The following is a 24,124-nucleotide window of genomic DNA, read 5'->3' as shown; positions in this document are numbered from 1 at the left end:
ATTCTTGTTCCTCTCTTCTATCTTTGAGTTCCCACTGATCTTTTTTAAGCTTTTAAGTTGATTGCTTCATGAATGAAGAGAAATATAAATTTACTTCTAAGTACTACTTCAGCTATACTTTGCAAGTTTTATTATTTTCTTTTTTTTTTTTCAGTTTATTTGTTATTTATTTTTGAGTAATCTCTACACCCAGTGTTGGACTTGAAATCACAACCTCAGAGATCAAGTGTTGTGCATTGTCTTCGGACTAAGCTACCCAGTTTTATTATTTTCACTGTCATTCAATTCTGAATATTCTTTTATTCTTTATTGCTATTTTCATTGTCATTCATTCTAGATATTTCAAATTTTCTTAACTCATGCGTTGTTTGAGCATAATCTGTATAATACTGCCTCTTTGAAATACATTACTACTTTGTTGTGGACAAATTTTGTAAATATGTGCTTAACGAGATGTTTTCTATCTATTAGGTACAGAGTTCTCTGTAGATCTATTAGATCAGCTTGGCTAAAATATTAATCTTCAAGAGGAAATACTCCTTTTTAGCCTTACATTCTTAGTTTTAAAATGTCAGGTAGTTTAGTGAATGGAATGTCAGGAACTTGTGCTTTATTATTTATCTGATATTTTTAATACTGAAGAGAAAAATAACAAATAGTTGATGAATGTGAAACAGTTCTAGCATGTTCTAGCATAGGAACTTGATTTTCATATTAGATCATGACAGACATTGTGAACAAATCTATAGCTACCGTGGGACAATGAAAATCATAGTGGTAGTCCAGGTCTGTCTTGGGTTTTTTTAAATTTATGTTTTCTTTATTATTGAAATATTGTAAATTCAGTGGTGTGTGTTTTTTTTTAAGGATTTTATTTTTGAGAGAGCACGTGCACATGTGCCCACATGAACAGGGGGAGGAGCAGAAGGAGAGGGACAAGGAGACTCCCCGCTGAGCGGGGAGCCCAACTCAGGGCTCCATCATAGGACCCTGAGATCATGACCTGAGCCAGAGTCCGATGTTTAATTGCCTGAGCCACCCAAGCACCCTGAAAAATTGTAAATTCAGTGTTTTACTGAAAAGTAAAAACACCTTTTTTTCACCCACAGAGTTTTACTTGTAGATGCAAATTCTAGTATATGAGGTAGACAGTTGGAGCCTCCATTTCTTGAAGCCCCATTGTTTATGGTCTTTCCAAAATTAAGTTTTATTTTTTCCTTCCCCTTAAGTGTCTTATTAAAGCTTCAATTTTGAAATAATGTAAAATAAAAGTTTCAAAAAATAGGGCAAAGAACTCCTGAATACCCTTTACCCAGATTATCCAGTTGTCAACATTTTGCCACACTTGCTTTATCATTCCCACTTTCTCTCTGTATACAGATTATGTATTTTTTTCATGATTTGAAAGTAAGTTACTATTATTATACTTATCCGCTTCTAAATATTTTGGTGTGTTTTTTCTAAAAACAAGAACACTCACTTAAAAAAACCCACAGTCTTCTGATCAGCGCAGGAAATGGAACACTCAGACAATGCTATTATCCAGTCTGTGAGCCGTATTTCAGTTTTTCCAGTTGCCATAATAATGGTCTTCACAGCAATTATTTTTTCTGGTCCAAAGGCCAGTCAAGGATCATGTTGAATTTAATTTTTATGTGACTTTAGTCTTTTTAAACCTAGAATGTTTGTCAGGTTCCTTTTTTCTTTCATTACACAACAATTTTTGAAAAGTTCAGTCCATTATATATAGAACGCCCCTCAATTTAAATTTCTCTGGTATTTCCCCATGATTAGATTTAGATTATGCTTTGGGTGGAAATATCTCAAAAGTGGTATTCTGTCCATCTCAGTGCACTTGTGGAGATGCATGATGTTGGTTTGTGTCATTGTTAGTGGTCATTTGGTAGGTTGGATCACTTTGGCTAAGTGGTGGGTGCCAGGTTTCTTCACTGTAAAGTTTGAATTAATCGGTATTTTATGGGGTGATATTTCAAGACTATGTAAATATCCTGTTTCTTACCAGCTTTTACCCACTGAAGTTTTAGTATCTATTGGTAATCTTTGTCTAATCAGTTATTCTTTTGATGTTTACAAATTGGTTTTCTCATTGCATCATTCATTTATATTTACTATTTAGTACTGTATTGCAAAGGAGCTTTCCCTTCTTCCTCATTATTTGTTTCTATCAGTATGAAGTCCTGAATTGTTATTTTATTCAAAGAGTTTATAGTCTATTATAATCTGTTATTATCAGTGTATACTTTGGTGCCCAGTTATTCCAAATTGTCCAGTTGTAGGCCCTTTAAGCTGACTCCTGTATTCTTTTAATATGTCTCCATCATTTTTTGAGCTCTTTCTTACTCTAGGTACAATAAAATGTTCTAGTCTTATCTTCCACATCTCTTACCCCAACCCTGGAATTGGCTGTTTCTCCAAGAAGCCCTGGTGTTTCTTTCACTGTGTTATCTAAAGCAACATGGTGATATTTCAGAGCCCAGGTTTTATCACTTGTTAGCTGAATTGATTTGGTCAAATTATTTAAGCTCTGTAAGCCCCAATTTTTATTTGGAAAATGAGGGTTAAAATGATACATATCTCACAGTGTTTTTGTGAAGATTAATTTAAATAACCCACTTAAAGAACAATGCATGTCACATGTAAATATGACATAAACATTGCCTATTATTATTATTACATTACTATTCCCTCTTTTTTTCCCCCTTTAACAGGATGTTCTTTTAAAGAATTATTGAAGACGAAGTTTTTTTTTATTTTTGTTTTTTGTTTGTTTTTTAATGGCTTTACAGAATTTTAAATCGAATACAATTTGACATGACGGCAAAAAATGTAAGTATTTGTAAATTTTTAAATGTAAGTATTCTTAAAGTGAGTTGTACTTTTTCCTTTGCACATTTGCTTCACTATTCTTATTCATCAAATTCAATTTACTGGCATTAGTTTATAGTTGTTTTTGTTTATGCAAAGAATGAGATAGTAAACTTTAAGGCTATTGAATATAGCACTTAAATGGGCACAGTAGCATTCTTGTAAATTGCTGCCAAGTTGTGCCTTCTCAACAGCTGCAAAATCGCTATCTCTAGAAAGTTTCCCTACCCTCTCCTTTTTTGGTACTGTAATAAATTTTTGTTTTGGTACTTGCTGGAGATTTACTAGCCTTATCAAGAAAATCACTGTTTTCTTTGGCCCGATTTTTTTCTTGTGGACTTACTCAAGGAAATATGTATACTGAGATGTTGTTCAGAAGAAGCTTGCTGTCCTCCATGAGATGATCCCTGAGGGGACATTAGGTTTTTGATGTTTTGGAGAAGTTAATTCAGTTTCTTTCCTCTGCTCAAGGCTTTTATTTCTGAATCTACTTCAAGTGATTTTTTTATTATCCGACTGTATCAACAGATTTGTTTCCACTTATGTGAAGGATTATGCCAGAAAATAAATATTGTGACATATAGGGAAATAACTTATAATTGCTTTACTGTTCCCAGATTATGATGTTGGAATCTTTGATTGCACACAACAGAAATCTGCTTAGGCTACCTTAAAAAGGGAATTTATTATAAAAATACAGGAATGTCTCAAAGACTTTAAGAGGAAGAATTTAGTGGGCCCTTAGAAAGATCTGGGTGCAAGAATTTGAAATATACCAGGAATTGAAGCAGTGTTTAGTTTCCATATATTATCTCTGCTTGTTTGTGTGCATCTGCTTCATACTCTGTCTCTCTCTGCAAATCATGCTCCTTAGTGCTCCAGGCAGCCTCTCAATATATGTGTTACAGAACCAGCCTGTTCAGAGAAAGAGAGATGCAAAGGAAAGGAGGAAGGCAGCTTGACAGATCCTATCTGCCCATGTGAGCTCCAGTTTCAGACTCCTTGGGGTGGACCTTGGTGCTGCTCAAGTGTGATATCTACTAGTGGTTTACTTAATTGTGACCAGGAGCAGCAAACATTATATTGTGTGAAAAGGTCTCTTTGTCAGCCAGACAGATAGTTCCAAATACTGCACATTATACATCTAAAGAATAACATTTAAAAAAAAACTCTTCATGATTTACCTCTATTTTCCTATTATTAACCTTGCTTTTGACATGCTATAAGCAGATACAGATTTTGCTTCATTATCATGTAACTAATTTTGTTAGGATAAATTAACAGGAATACTCTGCTTTAATCTAAGGTTGTTATATATATATATATATATATATATATATTTGTTAAAGTGCTGTTTGGGGAAAAGAAGAAGCAAAGTTTTAGTCCATATATTGGGAATTTTCTTGCAGAATATTTTCTTAATTTTTTTCTCCTTAGGAAAAAAGGGAAGTAAAAGTTATCCTGAACCACAAGCTAGTTAACGTTCAAATAGCAAGCATATTTTGGCTTACAATGTACCTTGAATCAAATATCATTTTCCTAGTCATATGTACAATTTGCTATATTAAAAGTTGTTTCCCTAAAGTAACGTAAAGCATTTGAACCAGTGCTAATTATACTCCCCCTATTTTGTTTGTATATTTGGAAGAAATCAAACGGTGAGCAATGTGTTTCTCTTTCTGCTATGGCAACCTGGGGGGGAGGGATAAGTGATGAGCTGATCCTCTTGATATCTTAGAGTTAGGGACGTGAAGAGGTCAGGCCTCAGATTGGGCTGAGCGGACGCATGTGGGAAAGAATTGAAATAGGCTGTCTGAAAATAACCATTCATAACTGCCATTCTGCAATAGAGAAGAACATTTTTGTGGTTCTTAATATGTTTTGTCAAGATATTTACTGAAAAGATTATACTAGTTCACAATGCCATGAGTAATTCATTCTCCTCCCTGCCCCCAGTATAGGTACCTGATACTGTTCTAGGCTCCTGCCTTCCTGGGGCTTATAGTGTCTGTATTGAGAGAAGATAATAAATACATATATAATGTCAGGTAATGATAAATGTCATGAAGAAAAGTAAAACAGGGTAAGAAGAGAGAGAATGATGGCAGTGAGGGAGAGTTCTTTCAACTTAGGTGTTCAGAGAGTTCTCTTTAAGGAAATGATGTTTAGACAGAAGTGCTCTTGAGTCTCAATCCAAGAAGAGGAAGCCAGCCTTATGAGTATCTGGGGAAAGAACATTCCAGGTAGAGGCAGGAAAGGGTGTGGTTGTTCAAGGAACAGCAAGATGACCAGTTTATAAGTGGAACAGAGTAAGCAAGGAAAAGTGTAGGAGATGAAGTCAGAAAGAAAGCAGGAGCCAGATCATGTGGAGCCTCAAAGACTGAGGTGATGGGTGTGTATTTAAAATGTCAGTAAGAAGCCATTGGAGATTTGGTGGGTACTTGGGTGACCTGACTTACTGTTTTAGAAAGTTTTTCCTGGCTGCTGAGTGACTAGACCGAAGAGGGGCATAGTAGAAGCAGGAGACTCATTTGGCACTTACCTCAGTAGTTCAGACAACAGAGTATGGTGATTTGGGCTGGGGTAATGATATTGGAGATGGGGAAAAGTGGCTGGATCTAGGGATGAATTTGAAGGGACAGCCATTAGGAGTTACTGAGTAATTAGGATATGCGGGCAGGGAAAAAGTTAAAGAGGACTTCTCAGTATTTTGCTTGTGTAACTGGATAAATGGCTGTGTTGTTTAATGAGAAGAAAAACTCTTAGGGAACTGTGGGATTTTGTGGCAAACTCAACAATCATTTTGAACATACTAACGTTGACAGACCTAAAAATGTCCAGGTAGAGATATTGGCTAGGTAGTTTGATAAATGACTCTGGAGCTCAGAGGAAAGGTTGGAATTGGATACAGAAAATTTGGAGTCATTTCATATTAAATTATTTTAAAGCAGTGGTACTGCATGAGATTATAAAGAACATGAATGGATAGAGTATACATGAGGACCCAGGGTCTGAGCACAGGGATTCTCCAGCATCTGGGGAGGAGGAGAAGCAGCAAAGGAGACTCATAGAATGACCAGAAAGGAAGGAAGTAGTGTTATCCTGATGATCTGGAAGCCAAGTGAAACAAGTGTTTTAAGAAGAAGGGAATGATCAAGTGTGTCACATGCCAATGAGAAGGAAGTAACTCTTAGACATGGAAGAGATTGCCCACGTCTTACAGAGGCATCATTAAACATGTATTCAAATATTTACATCCTTATTTTCTGTTTCTCATTATATATCTCTTACGAGAACAGTTTTTTGTGAAGAGTTGTTTTTGTTTTACCCGTGCCATAGTAGGTCTCATGGTTCCAAGTGATAGAAACCCTATTTAAAACAGTTTAAGGCAAAAAGTGGAATGTATTGATTCACACAACTGAAAAGCCTGGGATACTCTAGCTTGAAATACATATGGTTATGGGGGATCAAATGATGGTGCCAGGGATCTATCTCCCTTTTTCCATCTCTTTGCCACAATATGGTAGCAAAATACCCTTTATTGTGTTTATAATTCTTACCTCAGAAAGAGAGAATCCTTTTTAGCACTAATATTTCAAAATCTGTGGAGGAGCTTTGGTTGACCCTGCTTGACCCACATGCTTAGATAAGCCAATGTGAGAAAGAAGTGGGCCAGATCTGGGTCATGGGTCCACTTCTGCTGACATGGCAACAGTTGAGGCTCAGAGATTAAGTCATACTGGAACTACATGGATTGTGGGATGGATCATTTTGCAAAAAGGAAGGTCTGTAGAGGTGGCAATATATTCATTGTTTCTGGGGATAAAATTGTTGTTAAATAGTATCTAGTATCCACTGATCCACTCCATGACCACAAATACAGGTGTGTTCTGACTTAAGCTCATTCAGTATAGGATAAAGAATTTGAATTTGAAAGGTAACTTGATGTATATTTTTTGCCTCATCAAAGAATCTTTTAAAAAATGCGTAAGCCATGATACTCGTTACAGAAAAATTAGAGAATACAGATAAAGAAACTAGCCTAGAGATTATCAGCAGATTTTTGCCTGGGAAGACATCTGGTGTATATACAAATGTGTGTGTGTGTGTGTGTGTGTGTGTGTGTGTGTGTGTGCATATAACAGAATGTGTGTAAATATTTTTAATAAAAATGAGGTCATACTTTTTTTTTAGCTTAATCTCGATGATGAATGTCTTTTCTTGTCTTAATATCTCTGCAACATCATTTTAAATGACTGTTTTATGTTTTATGTTATGCACTGTATGGACATTACACCAGTTTCCTAATAATGCCCATTAAGTTATTTCCACTTTTTTCTTTTTGTTAGCTTTTTGTTTATTTTTGCTTACTCATTGGATTATTTCCATAAAGCAAAGTCTTATGAAATTACTAGCCCAAAGGGTGTGTGCTTTTGTTTCATGTTGCTAAATTGCGTTTCAGAAAGGTTGCACTTTTTTATATATTCATCAGTGATGTAGGGGAGTGCCATTTCCCTTTATTTTCTTTTTAGTCTTTGCCAGTGTAATCAGCAAAAAAATGGTATGTAGTTTATTCATTTCTCTAGTTGCTAGTTAGGTCAAACTGGTATTCTGTATGTTCACTGGTCACTTGCATGTCTCTTTTGTGAATTGTCTGTGTCAGTGTTGAAGAGTTAAAAGCCATTACCATTTGAATAACAACCCACACTTGGCTATTGCTTTTGTCACTAACAATCATAGTCATGTAATTATTTAATTTGATCTAAGGAGCTCTCTGAGTTTGTCATGCACATATGTATTGTCGTCTCCATCTTGCAGCGACTGTCCCAAGATGACCTTGCTTGTGAACGGCAGAGTTGAACTCAGAGTACAGATCATCTCACTCTGAATCTTCTTTTCTTTCAGTTTTGTCAATCTAAAATGTTAAATGTCAGTGATATTATAATGTTATTAATGGGAAATATGGTTTGAACCCTAAAAATTGGGCTTGGATATTTTTTATTCTCATTTAGTGACTGTTTACAGTATGTACCACAACGTTTGAATCTCTGGATAGAAAACTTTTCTCAGGACCTTATTAGGTGAAAAATTCAACATAAAATGAGTTCACCTTTTACTTTTGCTCTGTGAACCATTATTATTATATCCTTCTTAAATAGAATAAGGAAAGAAAAGCTATTTTTAATTTCCTCTCCTAGCCAACTTGTTCTACTCTCAATCTTTTCTTTGAATCTTTATAGTGTTTATGAAAGCAGAGATTAATAAACTTTTGAAATTTTAATTAAATTAATTTTAGTAGATTTATATAAACTCTAAATACAAATACCTCCTCTCCATCTATTAGACCAAAATTAGCGTACAGTATTGACTCACAATTGACCTTTATCTTTTTAGAGTTTAATTTGTTGGTTATTAAGATGCAGATATACTGCTGCTTAAAAAGTTTCCAGATTCATTCTCTGCTTCACTCTGCAGAAGTTGGCCATTAAGAGCAGGTGTTTAAACATAACAGTAACCCAGTAACTGTGAACTCTCCACTGTGAATATGTGGTTTCAGTTGAGGTTTTTGCCGTTATCTTTGTATAATAACAAAAAGGTGTAAACTGATGCTTTTGAAATTATTATAATACATGGATTAAGCGACTGCATTGTATTAAGCATGGAATATTAAAGGCTGTCTTTGCCTTCTTTGCTTTCTTTTTACAGTAGAACACCAATGAAAGTTTGTCTTTTAATAGGAGAAAAGTGTTTTTTGTTTTAAGAGAGGCATATTAGTGATACCACAGTAAACTCTTGGCATTTACAAATTGAACACTTAACATTAATATTTGTGAGCAATTCTGGAGATCCATGTCGTGGTAATTTGTTGCAAATTTTGTTGCAAAGGGTTTACTTCTAACGGCATAATTATAAGAAACTAGATAGAATTAAGTATCTGCACCATTATCTACATAGAATTGAGAAAGTGCATTTTAGATGTCTTCTGCTCAGTTGCTGTCATAAAAATTTAGTATTAGATGCTAGAGATAGGTTTGCATCAGAATTACTTTTCCATGATGTAAATGATATGTAGAAATATTTCTGGTAACTATATCTCTTGACAAAAAGAAACAGCTATTAGTAGTGCATTTGAATTACTAAATAATGAAATAATTAGCTCTTATATTATGAAATTATAAAGTATCAGATGAGTGCTCATGAAGAATATACAATGCTAATGCAGTGGGTAGTTTGTAAATAACATTAAGTGCACAGATGCAAAGTTATAAAGCTTTGTGTGCTTTAAAATCTTTTTGATGTGCTAGTACTTTCAGAGGATGTTTGAGATACCAAGTTGGCATTGATATTTGAAGATTACAAATCCATAAGGATTAAAACAATAACATAATAGTAATCGTAGAGTCATTTATTGGAATCTTGCTTTATGTCAAGTTTTCAAAAATGGAGAGTTTTTTTCCTCCTGGCTCTATAATAAAATTTTAAAATTCTGATGATACTACCATAGTTAGCTCTATGATTCCAAGAAATCCAGTGGCTATCACATTAAATGAAATAAATTGCCTGAAGGTGAATTTATAAACACACTTGCTATAGGTAGTCCCTTGGGTATCATATTAATAGTAATGAAGGTTAACATGATTGAGCACTTTGCACCATACACTATGCTAGATGCTTCACATAAACTATCTTAATCTTTCTATTAACCTAAACTGATAAGCACTTCTAGCACCCTTCAGTTTATAGTTGAGGAAACTGAGGTGTAGAGAACTTGTGTGACTTGACCACGACCACACACATAGTAGTCTTGATGGGCCAGAGTATGAGCCCAAGCAGTTGGATTTGAGACCAGTAGACCTCACCTCTGTGGTGTGGTATTAATGGTCTTTATCTGATCTATTACATATCATAATGTTGAAAAGCATTATAGGCAGTGATTATGAACAATAAAAATTAAGGGCAGCACGAAGGTGGAATTTTGGTATATCTGTTGGCAACTTCAGGGCTCCTTGCTTTCAAAAAGACCATCAGTAAAATCTAAAGATTTCAGTTCCACTCACAAGTAACATTATTTCATTAATTTTTATCTTAATCTGGACAGTTCCTGTTTTTCCCATTTCAAGCAACGTTTTCTTTTTAACTCTACTCCTGTCGATGACATAATTCGTTTTTATGTGGCTGTCTATATTATTTGATGCGGTTCTTCAGTAGAAAGTATAAAATAGCTTATTAAATGATCATGTAATACTTAAGATCCTATTTCTAATTTTTAAAACTATTTTATTCAGGTTGGTTTGACTTCTACAAATGCAGAACTGAGAGGATTTATTGATCAGAATCTCAGTCCAACGAAAGGTAAGGACAGATGAATAGAAATTTTCTGCATTGAGCTAGTTTTATTGCATTTGTTTTATAAAATATGCAGCTACATGTATTACTTTATAATAATTATATAATATGACTATGTTGTGTTATCATATACCAAATAACTTGTATCATATGAAAGTCTGTTCTGAGAGGTGGGGGGAGAGAGAGAGAATGAGGGGAGATACAGTGTGTGTGGTTTTTTTTTTTAAGATTTTATTTATTTATTTGAGAGAGAGAGCATGAGCAGGGGGTGGGGCAGAGGGAGAGGAAGAAGCAGACTCCCTGCTGAGCAAGGAGCCCGATGTGGGGCTCAATACCAGGACCCTGAGATCATGACCTGAGCTGAAGGCAGACGCTTAAGCAACTGAGCCATCAGGCACCCCTGAGAGTGTATGTGGTATTTGTGTTACTTTTCTCCATCTCTTTCCTAAGAGGTCTCTAAGACCACCTGTTTGTTGTTGTTGTTGTTTTTAGAGAGAGAGAGAGCCCGTGTGAAAGAGAGGGAGGGGTGGGAGGGCAGAGGGAGGGAGAGAGACTCCCAAGCAGGCTCCACAGCCAGCACAGAACCCAACGCAGGGCTTGATCTCACAATTCTGAGATCATAACCTGACCCTAAATTAAGAGTTGGATGCTTAGACGACTGAGCCACCCAGGCGCCCCTAAGACCACCTTTGATTAATGATCCTGTTACAGTTGAAACCAGCTGTTCAAGTCACTTTTTTCTTGATTTTCTTGCTTGATAGCCTTACTTCCTAGTGGTTTAACTTGTAAGGAAGTAGAGTAGAATGAATGAATATATGTATGTAAAATTCCTGTATCTAATATATGGTTTACTGAAGAAATGCTTATATCAGAAATCTGACCTACCAGTACAAGAACTGATGCAGGACTTTGTATCTTGCTGTATGTATCTTTCAACAGTATCTTATAGTATGTAGAGATAACATACTGAAAGATTTATGGTTGAAATGATAGGATGTTTGGGATTAGCTTCAGAATCCACTGGGGGAAGAAGAGTAATGTGGGTGGAATTATAGATAAAACGAAACTGTCTGTAAGTTGATTAAATTCTTTATGCTGGGTGATAGCTGTATGGGGTTTCATTATTCCTTTCTCTCTTCCTTTGCATATGTTTGAAATTTTTCATTATTAAAGGTAGGAACAAAATATATGTCATTATAATACAGATAGCAATGAGAGAAACATATACCCTCAAAGGGTATATGCCCTGGAGAGAGGGCTAGAGAAGTTTGTATTTCAGTATAAAAAAAGTCTAGCTTAATAATAACGTCTGTAGAATTATTGAGAATTTAAATATGTGTTATGAAACAGTAAAAGACATACTACAAGCCATAATGCTTCTCATTTTTTTTCCAATTTTTTCATTGTAGTAAAATACACAACATAAAATTTACAGCTTTAATCATTTTTAAGTGTACAGGTCAGTGGTATTAGGTACATTCGTGTTGTATAGCCATTACCACCATCCATATCCATAACTTTTTATCTTGCAAAACTCAAATTTTGTGCTCATTAAACAGTAACTCCCCATTTTCCCCTCCCCTAGTCTCTGGCAACCACCATTCTACTTTCTGTCTCTATGATTTTGACTACTCTAGGTACCTCATGTAAGTGAAATCCTAATAGTAATTGTTTTTTTGTGACTGGCTTATTTCATTTAGCATAACGTCCTGAAGATTCATCCATGTTGTAGTATATGTCAGAATTTCCTTTCTTTTAAGGCTGAATACTACCATTATGTATATATGCCACTTTTGCTTATCATTCATCCATCAGTGGACACATGGGTTGCTTCCATGTTTTAGCTATTGTGAATAATGCCTCTATGAATATGGGAGTACAAATATCTCTTTGGGACCTTCTTTGGGTATATACCTAGAAGTGGAATTTCTGGGTCATATGATAATTCTATTTTTAATTTTTCAGAGGAATTGCCATTCTGATTTCCAACAGCTGTACCATTTTACATTCCCACGAATAGTCACAAGGGTTCCAATTTCTTCACGTCTTTGCCAGTACTTATTTTTGTTTCTTGTTTTATTATAGCCATCCTAGTAGATGTTAAGTGATATCTTACTGTAATTTTGATTTGTATTTCCCTAATGACTAGTAATGTTGAGCATTTTTTTATGTGCTTATTGGCCATTTGTATATCTTTGAAAGGTCTGCTCGAGTCCTATGCCCATTTTGAATTGGATTTTTGGAGTTGAATTTTAGGAATTGTTATGTATACTGAATATTAATCCCTTATAAGATAAATGATTTGCAGATATTTTCTTCTGGTCAGTAGGTTGTCTTTTCACTGTCTTTATAGTTTCCTTGGATGTGCAAAAGTTCTTTATTTTGCTAAAGTTCAGTTTGTCTATTCTTTCGTTGCCTTTGCTTTTCGTGTCATACCTGTGACATGGTTGCCAAATTTAGCGTCCTGAAGATTTTCCCCAAAGCTTTCTTCTAAGAATTTCATAGTTTTAGTTCTTTAGTTTAGGTCTTTGATCCATTTTGAGTAAATTTTTGTATATGATTTAAGAGTCAAACTGGAATAAGGATATCCAGTTTTTCCATTACCATTTGTTGAAAGACTGTCCCTTAACCATTGGATGGTCTTGGCACTCTTGTCAAAAATCAATTGACCATGTATGTGAAGGTTTATTTCTGGGCTTTTTATTCTGTTCCCTTGGTCTGTATGTCCGTATGTCAGTACCATAATGTTTTAATTACTGTAGTTTTGTAATAAGTTTCAAAGTTGAGAATTGTGAACCCTTTAATTTTATTCTTTTTCAGGATTGTTCTGGCTATTTAGGATTCCTTGCAATTCCACATGAATTTGAGGATCAGCTTTTCCATTTCTTTGAAAAAGGCTGTTAAGAGTTTTGATAGACATTGCATTGAATCTGTAAATCACTTTGGTTTTCTTGACATCTTAACAATGTGAAGTCTTCTTATTCATGAACATATTTCATATATTTAGGTCTTCTTTGATTATACCATTTCTTTTTGAAGTAATAGTGGTAATGGTTAAATCATTTTATGAACATACTGGAAACCACTGAATTGTACACTTTAAAAGGTGAATTTTTAGTATGTGAATTATATCTTTATTTATTTATTTTTTAGGATTTTATTTATTTATTTGACAGAGAGAGAGATAGCGAGAGCAGAGACACAAGCAGGGGGAGTGGGAGAGGGAGAAGCAGGCTTCCCGCTGAGCAGGGAGCCTGATGCGGGGCTCAATTCCAGGACTTTGGGATCATGACCTGAGCCGAAGGCAGATGCTTAATGACTGAGCCACCCAGGTGCCCCTATATCTTTATTTAAAAAAAAACAAAACCAACAACCACTTTCTTTAACTTGATGTGTACTTCCAGCTCTGATTTGATTTTCCCTTCATTGTCAGACTTCTTGGAAGAAACCATATACTTATAATCCCATTCTCAGCTCCAGTTCACTCTTCTGCCTGATGAAATCTGTCTTTGACTCCATTAGTCCATTGAAACTGCTCTTGGTTGTCTTTTTTCTTTTTTATCAACATTTGATACAGTTAATTTCCCCCTTTGTTTTATTTATTTTTTAAAGATTTCTTTATTTGAGAGTGAGAAAGAGCAGAAGAGCAGGGTGAGGGGCAGAGGGAGAAGCAGACTCCGCACTGAGCAGGGAGTCCCATGCGGGGCTTAATCCTGGGTCTCCAAGATCATGACCTGAGCTGAAGGCAGACGTTTAACTGAGCCACCCAGGCTCCCCCCCTCCTTTTTTTTTTGTTTGTTTTGTTTTGTTTTGTTTTTTTAGGATTTATTTATTTGACAGAGAGAGCACAAGCAGAGGGAGCAGCAGCAGAGGGAGAGCAAGAAGCAGGCTCTCTGCTGAGCAGGGAGGCCGATGCGGGGCCCGATCCCAGGACCCCAGGATCATGACCTGAGCCGAAGGTAGACACTTAACCGACTGAGCCACCCAGGTGTCCCTCCCCCTTTGTTTTTTTTAAATAACATTTTAATTTTAGAATAGTTTTAGATTTGCAGAGAAATTACAAAGATAGTACAGAGAGTTCTCATAAACTCCTTAGTCAGTTTCCCTACTATTAACATCCTACATTGGTCTAGTACAGTTTTTACAATTAATGAACCAAAATTAACATATGTTGATTAACAGAAGTCCGTACTTCTTCACATTTCCTTAGTTTTTAGCTAATGTTCTTTTTCTGTTCCAGGAGAGCTATCAGGATACCGTATTACATTTCATGACCATCATCCTTAGCCTCTTTTTGGCTGTGATGGTATCTCAGACTTTCCATGTTTTTAATAAGTTTTGAAGTGTAATTTTCAGGTATTTTGTAGAATGTCCCTTAATTGGGATTTTTCTGATGCATTTCTCATGATTAGATTAGGGTTACTGAGTTTTTGAGAAAAAAAACACAGAGATAAAGTGCCATTTTCATCACAGCATATCAAAGGCCCATGCTATCAACATGACTTATCACTGTTGATGTGAACCTTGATCACTTGGCTGAGGTAGTGTGTTTGTCATATTTCTGTACTGTGAAGTGATTCTTTACCCTTCCCCCCTTTCCATACTGTAGTCTTTGAAAGGAAGTCAGTGGAGAGGTTGCTCTACCTACATCATTTATTTGGAATTCTTTTGCACCCTAGATTTGTCTCTTCTCTCTTATTTATTTATTTATTTATTTATTTATTTATTATTTAATGCTTTATTTATATTAGTATGGACTCATGATATTTAGTTTATACTCTGGGTTATATAGTCCATTACTACTCAATTTTTTGCTTAAGTTACAACTGTGGCCATTGGGAGCTTTCAGTTGGTTTTCTATGTGCCTTTGACATTATGTCCCTTATTGTGAGTTCAGTTTTTTTTCTTTTTTTGTTTGTTTTTGTTCTGAGCACTTATTTTTTTAGCACTACAAGATGCTCCAGGCTTATTTTATATATTTCCTGCCCACTCCTCAGATCAGTCATTTTTCCAAAGAGCCCTGATTGTTTTTAACGGAGAATGTTATCAGAAACCAAGATCTTGGTGCTGCTGGGTAAGCTCATTGCTACTGGAATGGTGTCTTTCTTTTTGCATCACTGTTTTTTTGTGTCTGTGATACCATACTTTTTAAGACTTTCATAGAAAGCAGTACAGTGTAGCAGTTAAGAACAAGGCTTCCAGAGGACTTGGTGTGATCTTGGTTGCACTTCTTCTACCCACCCGAATGTGTAAACCTGAATAAGTTGATCTCTCTAAGCCAAAGTATCCACATCTATAATGATGCAGACAATGATAAGTTGCTCACAGAGTGTCTAAGGATTAAATGAGGTAGTGCACATAAATCATTTAGCACAACACATAGCACCTAGTAAGCATTCATTAAGCGCTTACTCCTTTTCCTCATATTAATATTTTCATCTTCCTTTTTGGCTGCTCTCTTTCAGTCTACTCTCCTAGCTCTTTATCTTCTAAATGTTAGTGTTCTATGGGGTTTTTGTCTTAGGTTTTCCTCTCATGTTGTCCATTCTCCCCAGGCATTTTCATCTATTCTCACTGCTTTAGTTATCATTTACTTTGTATATGGACTGTTCTCAAATCTGTATCTCTGACCAAACTTTGTCTTGAGTTGTTATATATCCAGCTGCTTATTGGATACCTTCATTTGAGTAACTTCTCTGTATCTCAGACTCCATCTGTCCAGAATTAAAGTGATTATTTCACCCTCTCAAAACCTGCTCTCCCCTTTTCCTTATGTGACTGAATAGTAGTACCATCCACCCTTTGCCCAAACCAGACAGGAGGCCTCATCTTTGATTCCTTTTTCTTTCTCTCTGCTTCCAATCAAATCATTTATAAGGCTTGTTCATTCTGCATCCTCAGTCTCTCGGCCCTCCCCATGCGTTTTCTCTGTCTCTGTTGCTACTATCTTAGTTCAGACTACTAGAAACCATTTCCTGGGTTACTGCAACTGCTGTACTTACTTCCAGATTTATTTCTTTCTGTTTCACTTACTGTAGTATAGCTCTCAAACACAAATCTGAACAGTCTTTCTGTTAAAAAACTAGTTTATAGTTCCTTATTGCCCTTAAGATAAAGCCCAAACTCTGATTTGAAAGATCCTTGGGGCACCTTGCTGGCTCAATCAGTAGAGCATGCAACTCTTGATCTCAGGGTTGTAAGTTTGAACCCCACATTGGGTGTAGAGATTGGTTAAAAATAAAATTAAAAACAAAATTTAAAAAACCTTTCATGATATGGTTCTTGCTTTTATCTTTAGCCTGATCTCAGAGGCCTCTTCTTCTGCCACATTGAACTACCTTCTCTCTCTTCACTTTCTGTTTGTCTCTGACTTGGCCCTTCTCTATACTCATCTCTGCGCCTGGAATGCCGTGATCCCTGACATGGTCCTCCATTCCACTCCTGATAACATATTTCACCAGGCTAATTTCTGTTTATTACTCACATCTAAGTTTAGGTCTTATTTCCACTTGGCCCATAAGCCTCTAATACTCTCTCCTTATCCCTATTGTAGCATTTATCACACTATAATGATTGGTTTACTTATTGGTCCCCCTCTCCTGATTCTGTAAAGTCAAAGACTTCGTCTTAATTAATCATTGTATCTCTAGGACAGATATTTCAAAGTATTTATCCCATAGTATCTGTCCCAAACTAGGAAAGTTGTTGAAAGCATCTATGTCCTTACCTTCTGTCCGTAATTCCTTTGGCCACTGGGCAAATTCCGATTTACTCTTTAAAATCTAGCTGACCACAAATTCCTCTGTAGCTCCTTGTTACTGTGCCTCCTTTGTGTTAACCTTTGGACTCTATGCATACTTCATTATTGTCCTTATCACATTATATTGTATTTCTTGATAGCTTGCCCTTTTCTTTTGCTAAACTCTGAGCTCCTTAAGGGCAGGGTCATTTTTCCTATTTTTGTCTTCAAAGTCTTGCTTGGTGTGTAGCACAGTTACATTCAGTAAATATTGAACAGCAGGGGTTTGTTTTGCCATACATTTCCAGACTTTTTTTTTTTTTTAAGATTTTATTTTTTTATTTGACAGAGAGAGACACAATGAGAGAGAGAATACAAAGCAGGGGGATTGAGAGGGGGAGAATCAGGCCTTCCGCTGAGCAGGGGTTTGTTTTGCCATACATTTCCAGACTTTCTTTTTTTTTTTTTTTAAGATTTTATTTTTTTATTTGACAGAGAGAGACACAATGAGAGAGAGAATACAAAGCAGGGGGATTGAGAGGGGGAGAATCAGGCCTTCCGCTGAGCAGGGGTTTGTTTTGCCATACATTTCCAGACTTTTAATAAAAATGTTTAATCTTTGAGAAGTGTATAAAGAAGGAACTTAAAACTTTTTGAAAAAAGTGTTAAGGAATTTAGTGAATAAGGTTTCTGAGCTTTTGGTCATAGGGGACACATATTTAAGAGTTGGAGGTTTCAAAGTTACATAATTAATTAAAATAAGAACAAGCCTGAAGATAATTGTATCCAGTTATAACCAGAGGAGTAGTAGAGGAATTAAAAGCAGTTGAGTATTTGTACATCCTTGTTATAAATCGTATAATTGTGCATCATTAAGAAAAATGGAAGGTAAAATACTGTAACATAGAGCTTCATGATATCTGGTGTTGAAAGTCATCAGTATCTTTGGTGAAGATCAGGGATCTCTCAGTTACCTTAGAGGCACATGCTATTGGGTGGTCTGTACGTTTGGATATTCCCAGCACGTGGAAAGAGGCCATACTTGCCTGCAAGCTATATACAGTCCTCTGGGAAGCTACCTGATTGGCAGCTGTTAGGAGGGTTGCACTTGTGGGATGAATTGCTCATGTCTTTGCAGGTGAGTGAGGTCTGCCATATGTCCTCCACTTGTTCCTTTGTGACCTCAGCAGAGCAACTCCACTCTGCCAGCTCCTTCATTGCTTGCGCATCAGATTTAAAACATGCATGTCTTACACTGACTGCCAGTTCTGCACCATCCAGGGGATTGCAGTAGCCTACGTCTATTCACACTACAACCTATTAAAATGAATTCAGCAACAGAAAAGAGGGGATCACTGAATAATCAGATTCCTCCTGTGGAAGCAGAACTAATGGAAAAGATAAGAGAAAGCTGTGATAGAAAAGGGAATGAAAACCCTCGAGGATACAGTTGCAACATAGAAAGAGTTGCTTTGGAACTAAAAATGTATTCATAGAATTCTTAAATTTAAGAAAGATTGAAAATAAGAAATGGCCAAAGATGTACAGTGATCAAAACAATATTGATATCAAATAAAATATACTAAGAGCCTCAAGGCATTAAAGAGACAAAGAGGAATATTGTATAGTGATACAAGGGAACAATCAAACCAACAATCCAATTTTTAGAGAATGGGCAAAACTTATGAAAAACAGTCACAGAAAAAGAAATACTAATGGTTCTTACACAGATAAAAAGGTACTCCACCTTGTCATAAAAGGTGTAATTGAAAAGTACACTGAGTACCACTTTCCACTCTATAAGATTGGCAAGTATTAAGACGTTTGCTAAAACACTGTTGTCAAGAGTGTAGGGTAACATATGCTCTCTTATACTGCTGGTAGGAGCATAAATTAGTGCAGCCTTTATGGGAAGCAATTTCACAATAATTAATCATTCACATTTCCTATAATCCAGCAGTCCCCATTTTAGGAATTGGTTATACTGATATGCTGGCAGATTTATAAAGTGAAGCTTAATCTTTGCAGTATTATATGTAATAGCAAAATATCACAAACTAAGTTCACCAGTAAGATCTGATTAGTGTTCAGTACACATAATGGAATACTGTGTAGATACAAAATTGGGAATAAGAATGCTAAGTACAAATATTAAATGATCTACAAAGACACATTAAGGTAACAAAAATGCAGATCAACCTGCTGTATATATAACCATTTGTTTAAAAAGAAGCAACATACAAACACATAATGTTTCTTGTAAAGATACGCAGAGACTTGACATTCCTTATCTGGTGGTAGAGAAACTGTGACTTTCACAAAGAAGTTTTTAATTTTAATGAAGTCCAGCTTATCAGTTTTTTCTTTCAAGGTTTATGCTTTTTGTGTTGTGTCTAAAAAGTCATTACCAGGGGTGCCTGGCTGGCTCAGTTGGTAGAGCATGTGACTCGATCTCGGAGTAGTGAGTTCAAGCCCCGCATTGGGTGTAGAAATTACTTTAAAAAAAAGTCATTACCAAATCCAAGGCACTTAGACTTTTTCCTGTTTTTCTTCTAGGAGTTTTGCTGTTTACATTTAGGTCAGTGATCCATTTTGAGTTCATTTTGATACAGGTATTAAGATTTATGTCTAGATTTTTTTCTTTTGCATGTAGATCTCTAGTTGTTCTAGCCTTGTTTGTTGAAAAGACTGTCCTTTCTCCACTGAATTGCCTTTGCACTTTTCTCAAAGATGAGTTGAATATATTTGTGTAGGTCTATTTCTAGGCTCTCTATTCTATTGTATTGATCTATTTTCCTATTCTTTTGCTGATACCACATTGTCTTTATTACTGTGGGTTTATAGTAGTCTTAAAATTGGGGAGTGTCAGTTCTCCATCTTTTCTTCTTTGATATTGTGTTGGCTATTCTGAGTCTTTTGCCTCTTCATGTGTGTGGGTTTTTTTTTTTAAGATTGTATTTATTTGAGAGAGAGAGAGGGGGAGCATGCAGGAGCAGGGGGGGAGGGGCAGAGGGAGAGAGAGAAGTAGACTCCCTGCTAGGCAGGGAGCATGACACAGGGCTCAATCCCAGGACCCCGAGAGCATGACCTGAGATGAAGGCAGACACTTAACTGACTGAGCCACCCAGACACCCCATGTAAATTTTAAAATTAGTTTGTTGATGTCCACAAAATAACTTACTGGGATTTTGACTGAGTATGTACTGAATCTGTACATCAAACTGAGAATAACTGACATCTTAACAAATTGATTCTTCCTATCCATGAAAATGGAGTATCTCTCCATTAATTAGATCGTTGGTTTCTTTCATTAGAGTTTTGTGGTTTTCCACATATAGCTCTTACACATATTTGTTGGCTGTATACTTAAGTATTTCATTTTTTGGTGCTAATGTAAATGGCCTTGTGTTTTTTAGTTTCAAATTCCAATGAATCATTGCTGGTATATAAGGAAGCAGTTGAATTTTATATATTAACCTTGTATCCTGCCAGCTTGCTATAATCACTTATTAGTTTGAGGAGTTTTTTCGATGTAAATGGTATTTTTAATTTCAGTTTTCAGTTGTTCTCTGCTAGTATGTAGACATGCAGTTGGTTTTTGTATTTTGATCTTATGGCCTGCTGCCTTGTGTAACTCAATTCTAGTAAGTCTTTTTTAAATTCCTTAGGATTTTCTCTTTTTTGGTAAGTTTTTATTTAAATTCCAGTTAGTTCACATACAGTGTAATATTAGTTTCAGGTGTATAATATTGTGATTCAGCACTTCCGTACAACACCCGGTGCTCATCACAAATGCGCTCCTTAATCTTCATCACCTATTTCACCCATGCCCCTGACCACCTCCCCTCTAGTAACCATCAGTTTGTTCTCTAGAGTTGAGTCCATTTCGTGGTTTGCTTCTCACTCTTTTTTCCCTTTGTTCATTTGTTTTGTTTTTTAAATTCCACATATGAGTGAAATAATACGGTATTTGTCTTTCTCTGACTGACTTATTTCACTTAGCATAATACTGTAGCTCCATTCACATCATTGCAAATGGGCAAGATTTCATTCTTTTTATGGCTGAGTAATATTCCATTGTATATATGTGTACCACATCTTCTTATCCATTCATCAATTGATGGACACTTGGGCGTTTCCATAATTTGGCTATTGTAGATAATGCTGCTATAAACATCAGCAGGTATCCCTTTGAATTAGTATTTTTGTATTCTTTGGGCAAATACCTGGTAGTGCAATTGCTGGATTATAGAGTAGTTCTATTTTTAACCTTTTTGAGGAACCTCCGTACTGTTTTCCACAGTGGCTGCACCAGTTTACAGTCCCACCAACAGTGCAAGAAGGTTTCTCCACGTCTTCACCAATACCTGTTGTTTCTTGTGTTGTTGATTTTGGCCCTTCTGATAGGTGTGAGGTGATATCTTATTGTAGTTTTGATTTGCATTTCCCTGATGATAAGTGATAATGAGCATCTTTTCATGTATCTGTTGGCCATCTGTATGTCTTCTTTGGAGAAATGTCTGTTGGTGTATTCTGCCCATTTTTTAATTGGATTATTCATTTTTGGGGTGTTGAATTTTATAAGTTCTCTATATATTTTAGATACTAACCCTTTATCAGATACATCATTTGCAAATATCGTCTCCCATTGTGTAGGTTGCCTTTTAGTTTTGTTGATTGTTTCCTTCACTGTGCAGAAGCTTTTTATTTTGATGAAGTCCCAGTAGTTTATTTTTGCTTTTGCTTCCCTTGCTCAGGAGACATCTCGAAAGAAGTTGCTATGGCCAATTTCAAAGAAGTTACTGCCTGTGCTCTCTTCTGGGATGTTTATAGTTTCAGGTCTCCCGTTTAGGTCTGTAATCTAAATTTTGAGTGTTTTTTTTTTAATTTATTTTTTAATTTAAATTCAGTTAGTTAACATATGTGTTATTGGTTTCAGAGGTAGAGGTCAGTGTAAATTTTGAGTTTATTTTTGTGTATGGTGTAAGAAAGTGGTCCAGTTTCATTCTTCTGCATGTTCTGTCCAGTTTTCCCAACACATTTTTTGAAGAGACATTCTTTTTCCTATTGGATATTCTTTCCTGCTTTGTCAAAGATTAGTTGACCATATAGTTGTGGGTTCATTTCTGGATTTTCTGTTCTGTTCCATTGATCTCTGTGTTTATTTTTGTGCCAGTACTATACCGTTGTGATTACTACAGCTTTGTAATATAACTTGAAGTCTGGATAAATTCCTTGGAATTTTCTGCATATGCTGTCATCTCATCTGCGATTAAAGACAGTTTTACTTTTCCTTTCCAATTTGTATTTCTTTTTCTTTCCCTATATCACTGATTAGGACTTCCAGTTCAAAGTTGAATAGAAATGGTGAGAGCAGAAATCCTTGCCATGTTCCTGATCTTAGGAGGAAAGAAAGCATCAAGTCTGTGTTATTAGGTATGATGTTAGCTGTAGAATTTTCATAGCTGCCTTCCATCTGGTTGAGTAAGTTTCCCTTCTAATCTTAGTTTTCTGAGTGTTCTGATCGTGAACAGTTGTTGGAGTTTGTTAAATGTTTTTTTCTGTACCTATCACAATGATTATATGGTGGGGTATTTTTAGCCTATGAGTATGGTGAATTACATTGATTGATGTTTACATGTCACAAAAACTTTGAATTTCCTGGATGAACACCACTTAATTATGAGAGGAACTTATAAATTCTCCATTTGGAGAGTATTGTTGCTTAGAACCTGTTCTATACTATTTTTTCTTTAAAGATTTTATTTATTTATTTGACACAGAGAGAGAGAGACAGCGAGAACAGGAACACAAGCAAGGGGAGTGGGAGAGGGAGAAGCAGGCTTCCCGCTGAGCAGGGAGCCTGATGCGGGGCTCCATCCTGGGACCCTGGGATCATGACCTGAGCCGAAGGCAGACGCCTCACAACTGAGCCACCCAGGAGCCCCTGTTCTATTCTGTTTTAAATCCTTTCTAGTCTAGAGATGATTCTGGGATCCCTGAGTAGCAGCAGGGAACCAGCTAAGGTTAGAGTACATACATTTATAGTGAAACTAATTGTTTCAGGCTTTGTAACATTTTTAAACATCTTCACAGCCTGGGAACAGGAATAAAAGAATTTGTGGGCTAAGCAGTAGGAACAGAAGGAATTTACAATTCTTCCAAAAGTGCTGCTGGAATGGTTCCCTATAGGGACCATAATAGTGTATTTCTTCCAAGAAGGGAACCTTTACTTTCTTTTTTTTAATTTTAATTCAATTAGCCAACATACAGTAAATTTTAGTTTCAGATACAGAGTTGAACCTTTACTTTCTTAGTGAGAAAAATTTAAAAGGATTTGGAAAGATGAAAAAGGTAGGGATTGGTGTTAAAGATTATTTCGGTGTTAAAAATCTTAAAAATAAATTAGCTTATATAATTTAGACTTGTATGTTTAATTTAAAAGGCTGCTAACGTTTACCCATATTCTGTTTCTCGGATTTTACTTCACTATTTAAGTCCTGAAATATCTAGTCAGCTTTTGTCTTATTTTATATTACTTTGAACAGTAGGTATAAGCAACATTTGGTTGCTATTTCTATACAGATTCTTTGGCAGGCTTCTAAATCTGAGGTCATATTAGGGTGAGTTTGGCCTCTCTTACTGTGCAAGACTTAGTAAGAGATTGTATTTTAATAAACACAGTGAATGGTTCTGGCTTTGCCTTTTGAATCTGGGTTTGGTTTCAGGATATTTAAAAATATCTTAATGATCTGAAAATAGACAACTATCCCATTCTACAAATAGTTTTATTGACCTGCTCATTCCAGTAGCTTGCTTTTCCTGAAGGACCTGTGCCATCTGATCCTTTTTCTCTCTTGTATTTTTCCTGTGTTTGTCTACAAGATAAGTTTTATTAAATAAAACCTAAATAATAGTGTTAGGTTACCATAATAAATAATTAAATAAGAATTACCTTTTAGAAATAAAATATAAAGAGTTCCTGATTTAAAACAACAAAAAAAGAAAATATTAAAGTGTTTTTAAATAGGCTGTGGTTACCACATCTTTTATCTTTCTGTTAACTGCTTTCGCAATGTATATTGTGGTTAGGTAGAATTACATCACTTCGCTCTGTGTCTTGATTACATGTTGTAGATTTATAGACAGCTT

The 24,124-nt window shown here is 35.7% G+C and overlaps 1 protein-coding gene across 4 annotated transcripts in view; it reads left to right on the top strand.

The window, feature by feature from the left end:
• Positions 1–24,124, top strand: part of TFDP2 (transcription factor Dp-2) — a 171,957-nt gene that overhangs the window by 51,026 nt on the left and 96,807 nt on the right. For 3 of the 4 annotated variants that reach the window (XM_027584902.2, XM_027584901.2, XM_027584900.2), the window contains exons 2-3: positions 2,730–2,847; positions 10,173–10,239. In XM_027584902.2, the coding sequence (XP_027440703.1) occupies positions 2,833–2,847; positions 10,173–10,239 (82 nt within the window). In that variant the 5' untranslated portion in view covers positions 2,730–2,832. The remainder of the gene's footprint in view (positions 1–2,729; positions 2,848–10,172; positions 10,240–24,124) is intronic. The other variant, XM_027584905.2, reaches the window with a different exon arrangement.

This window comes from Zalophus californianus, chromosome 1 (genome assembly GCF_009762305.2).
Source record: "Zalophus californianus isolate mZalCal1 chromosome 1, mZalCal1.pri.v2, whole genome shotgun sequence".
In the NCBI taxonomy this organism is placed as follows: Eukaryota; Metazoa; Chordata; class Mammalia; order Carnivora; family Otariidae; genus Zalophus; species Zalophus californianus.
Note: the sequence above shows the minus strand (reverse complement) of the source record. Positions and strands in the feature narration are given on the sequence as shown.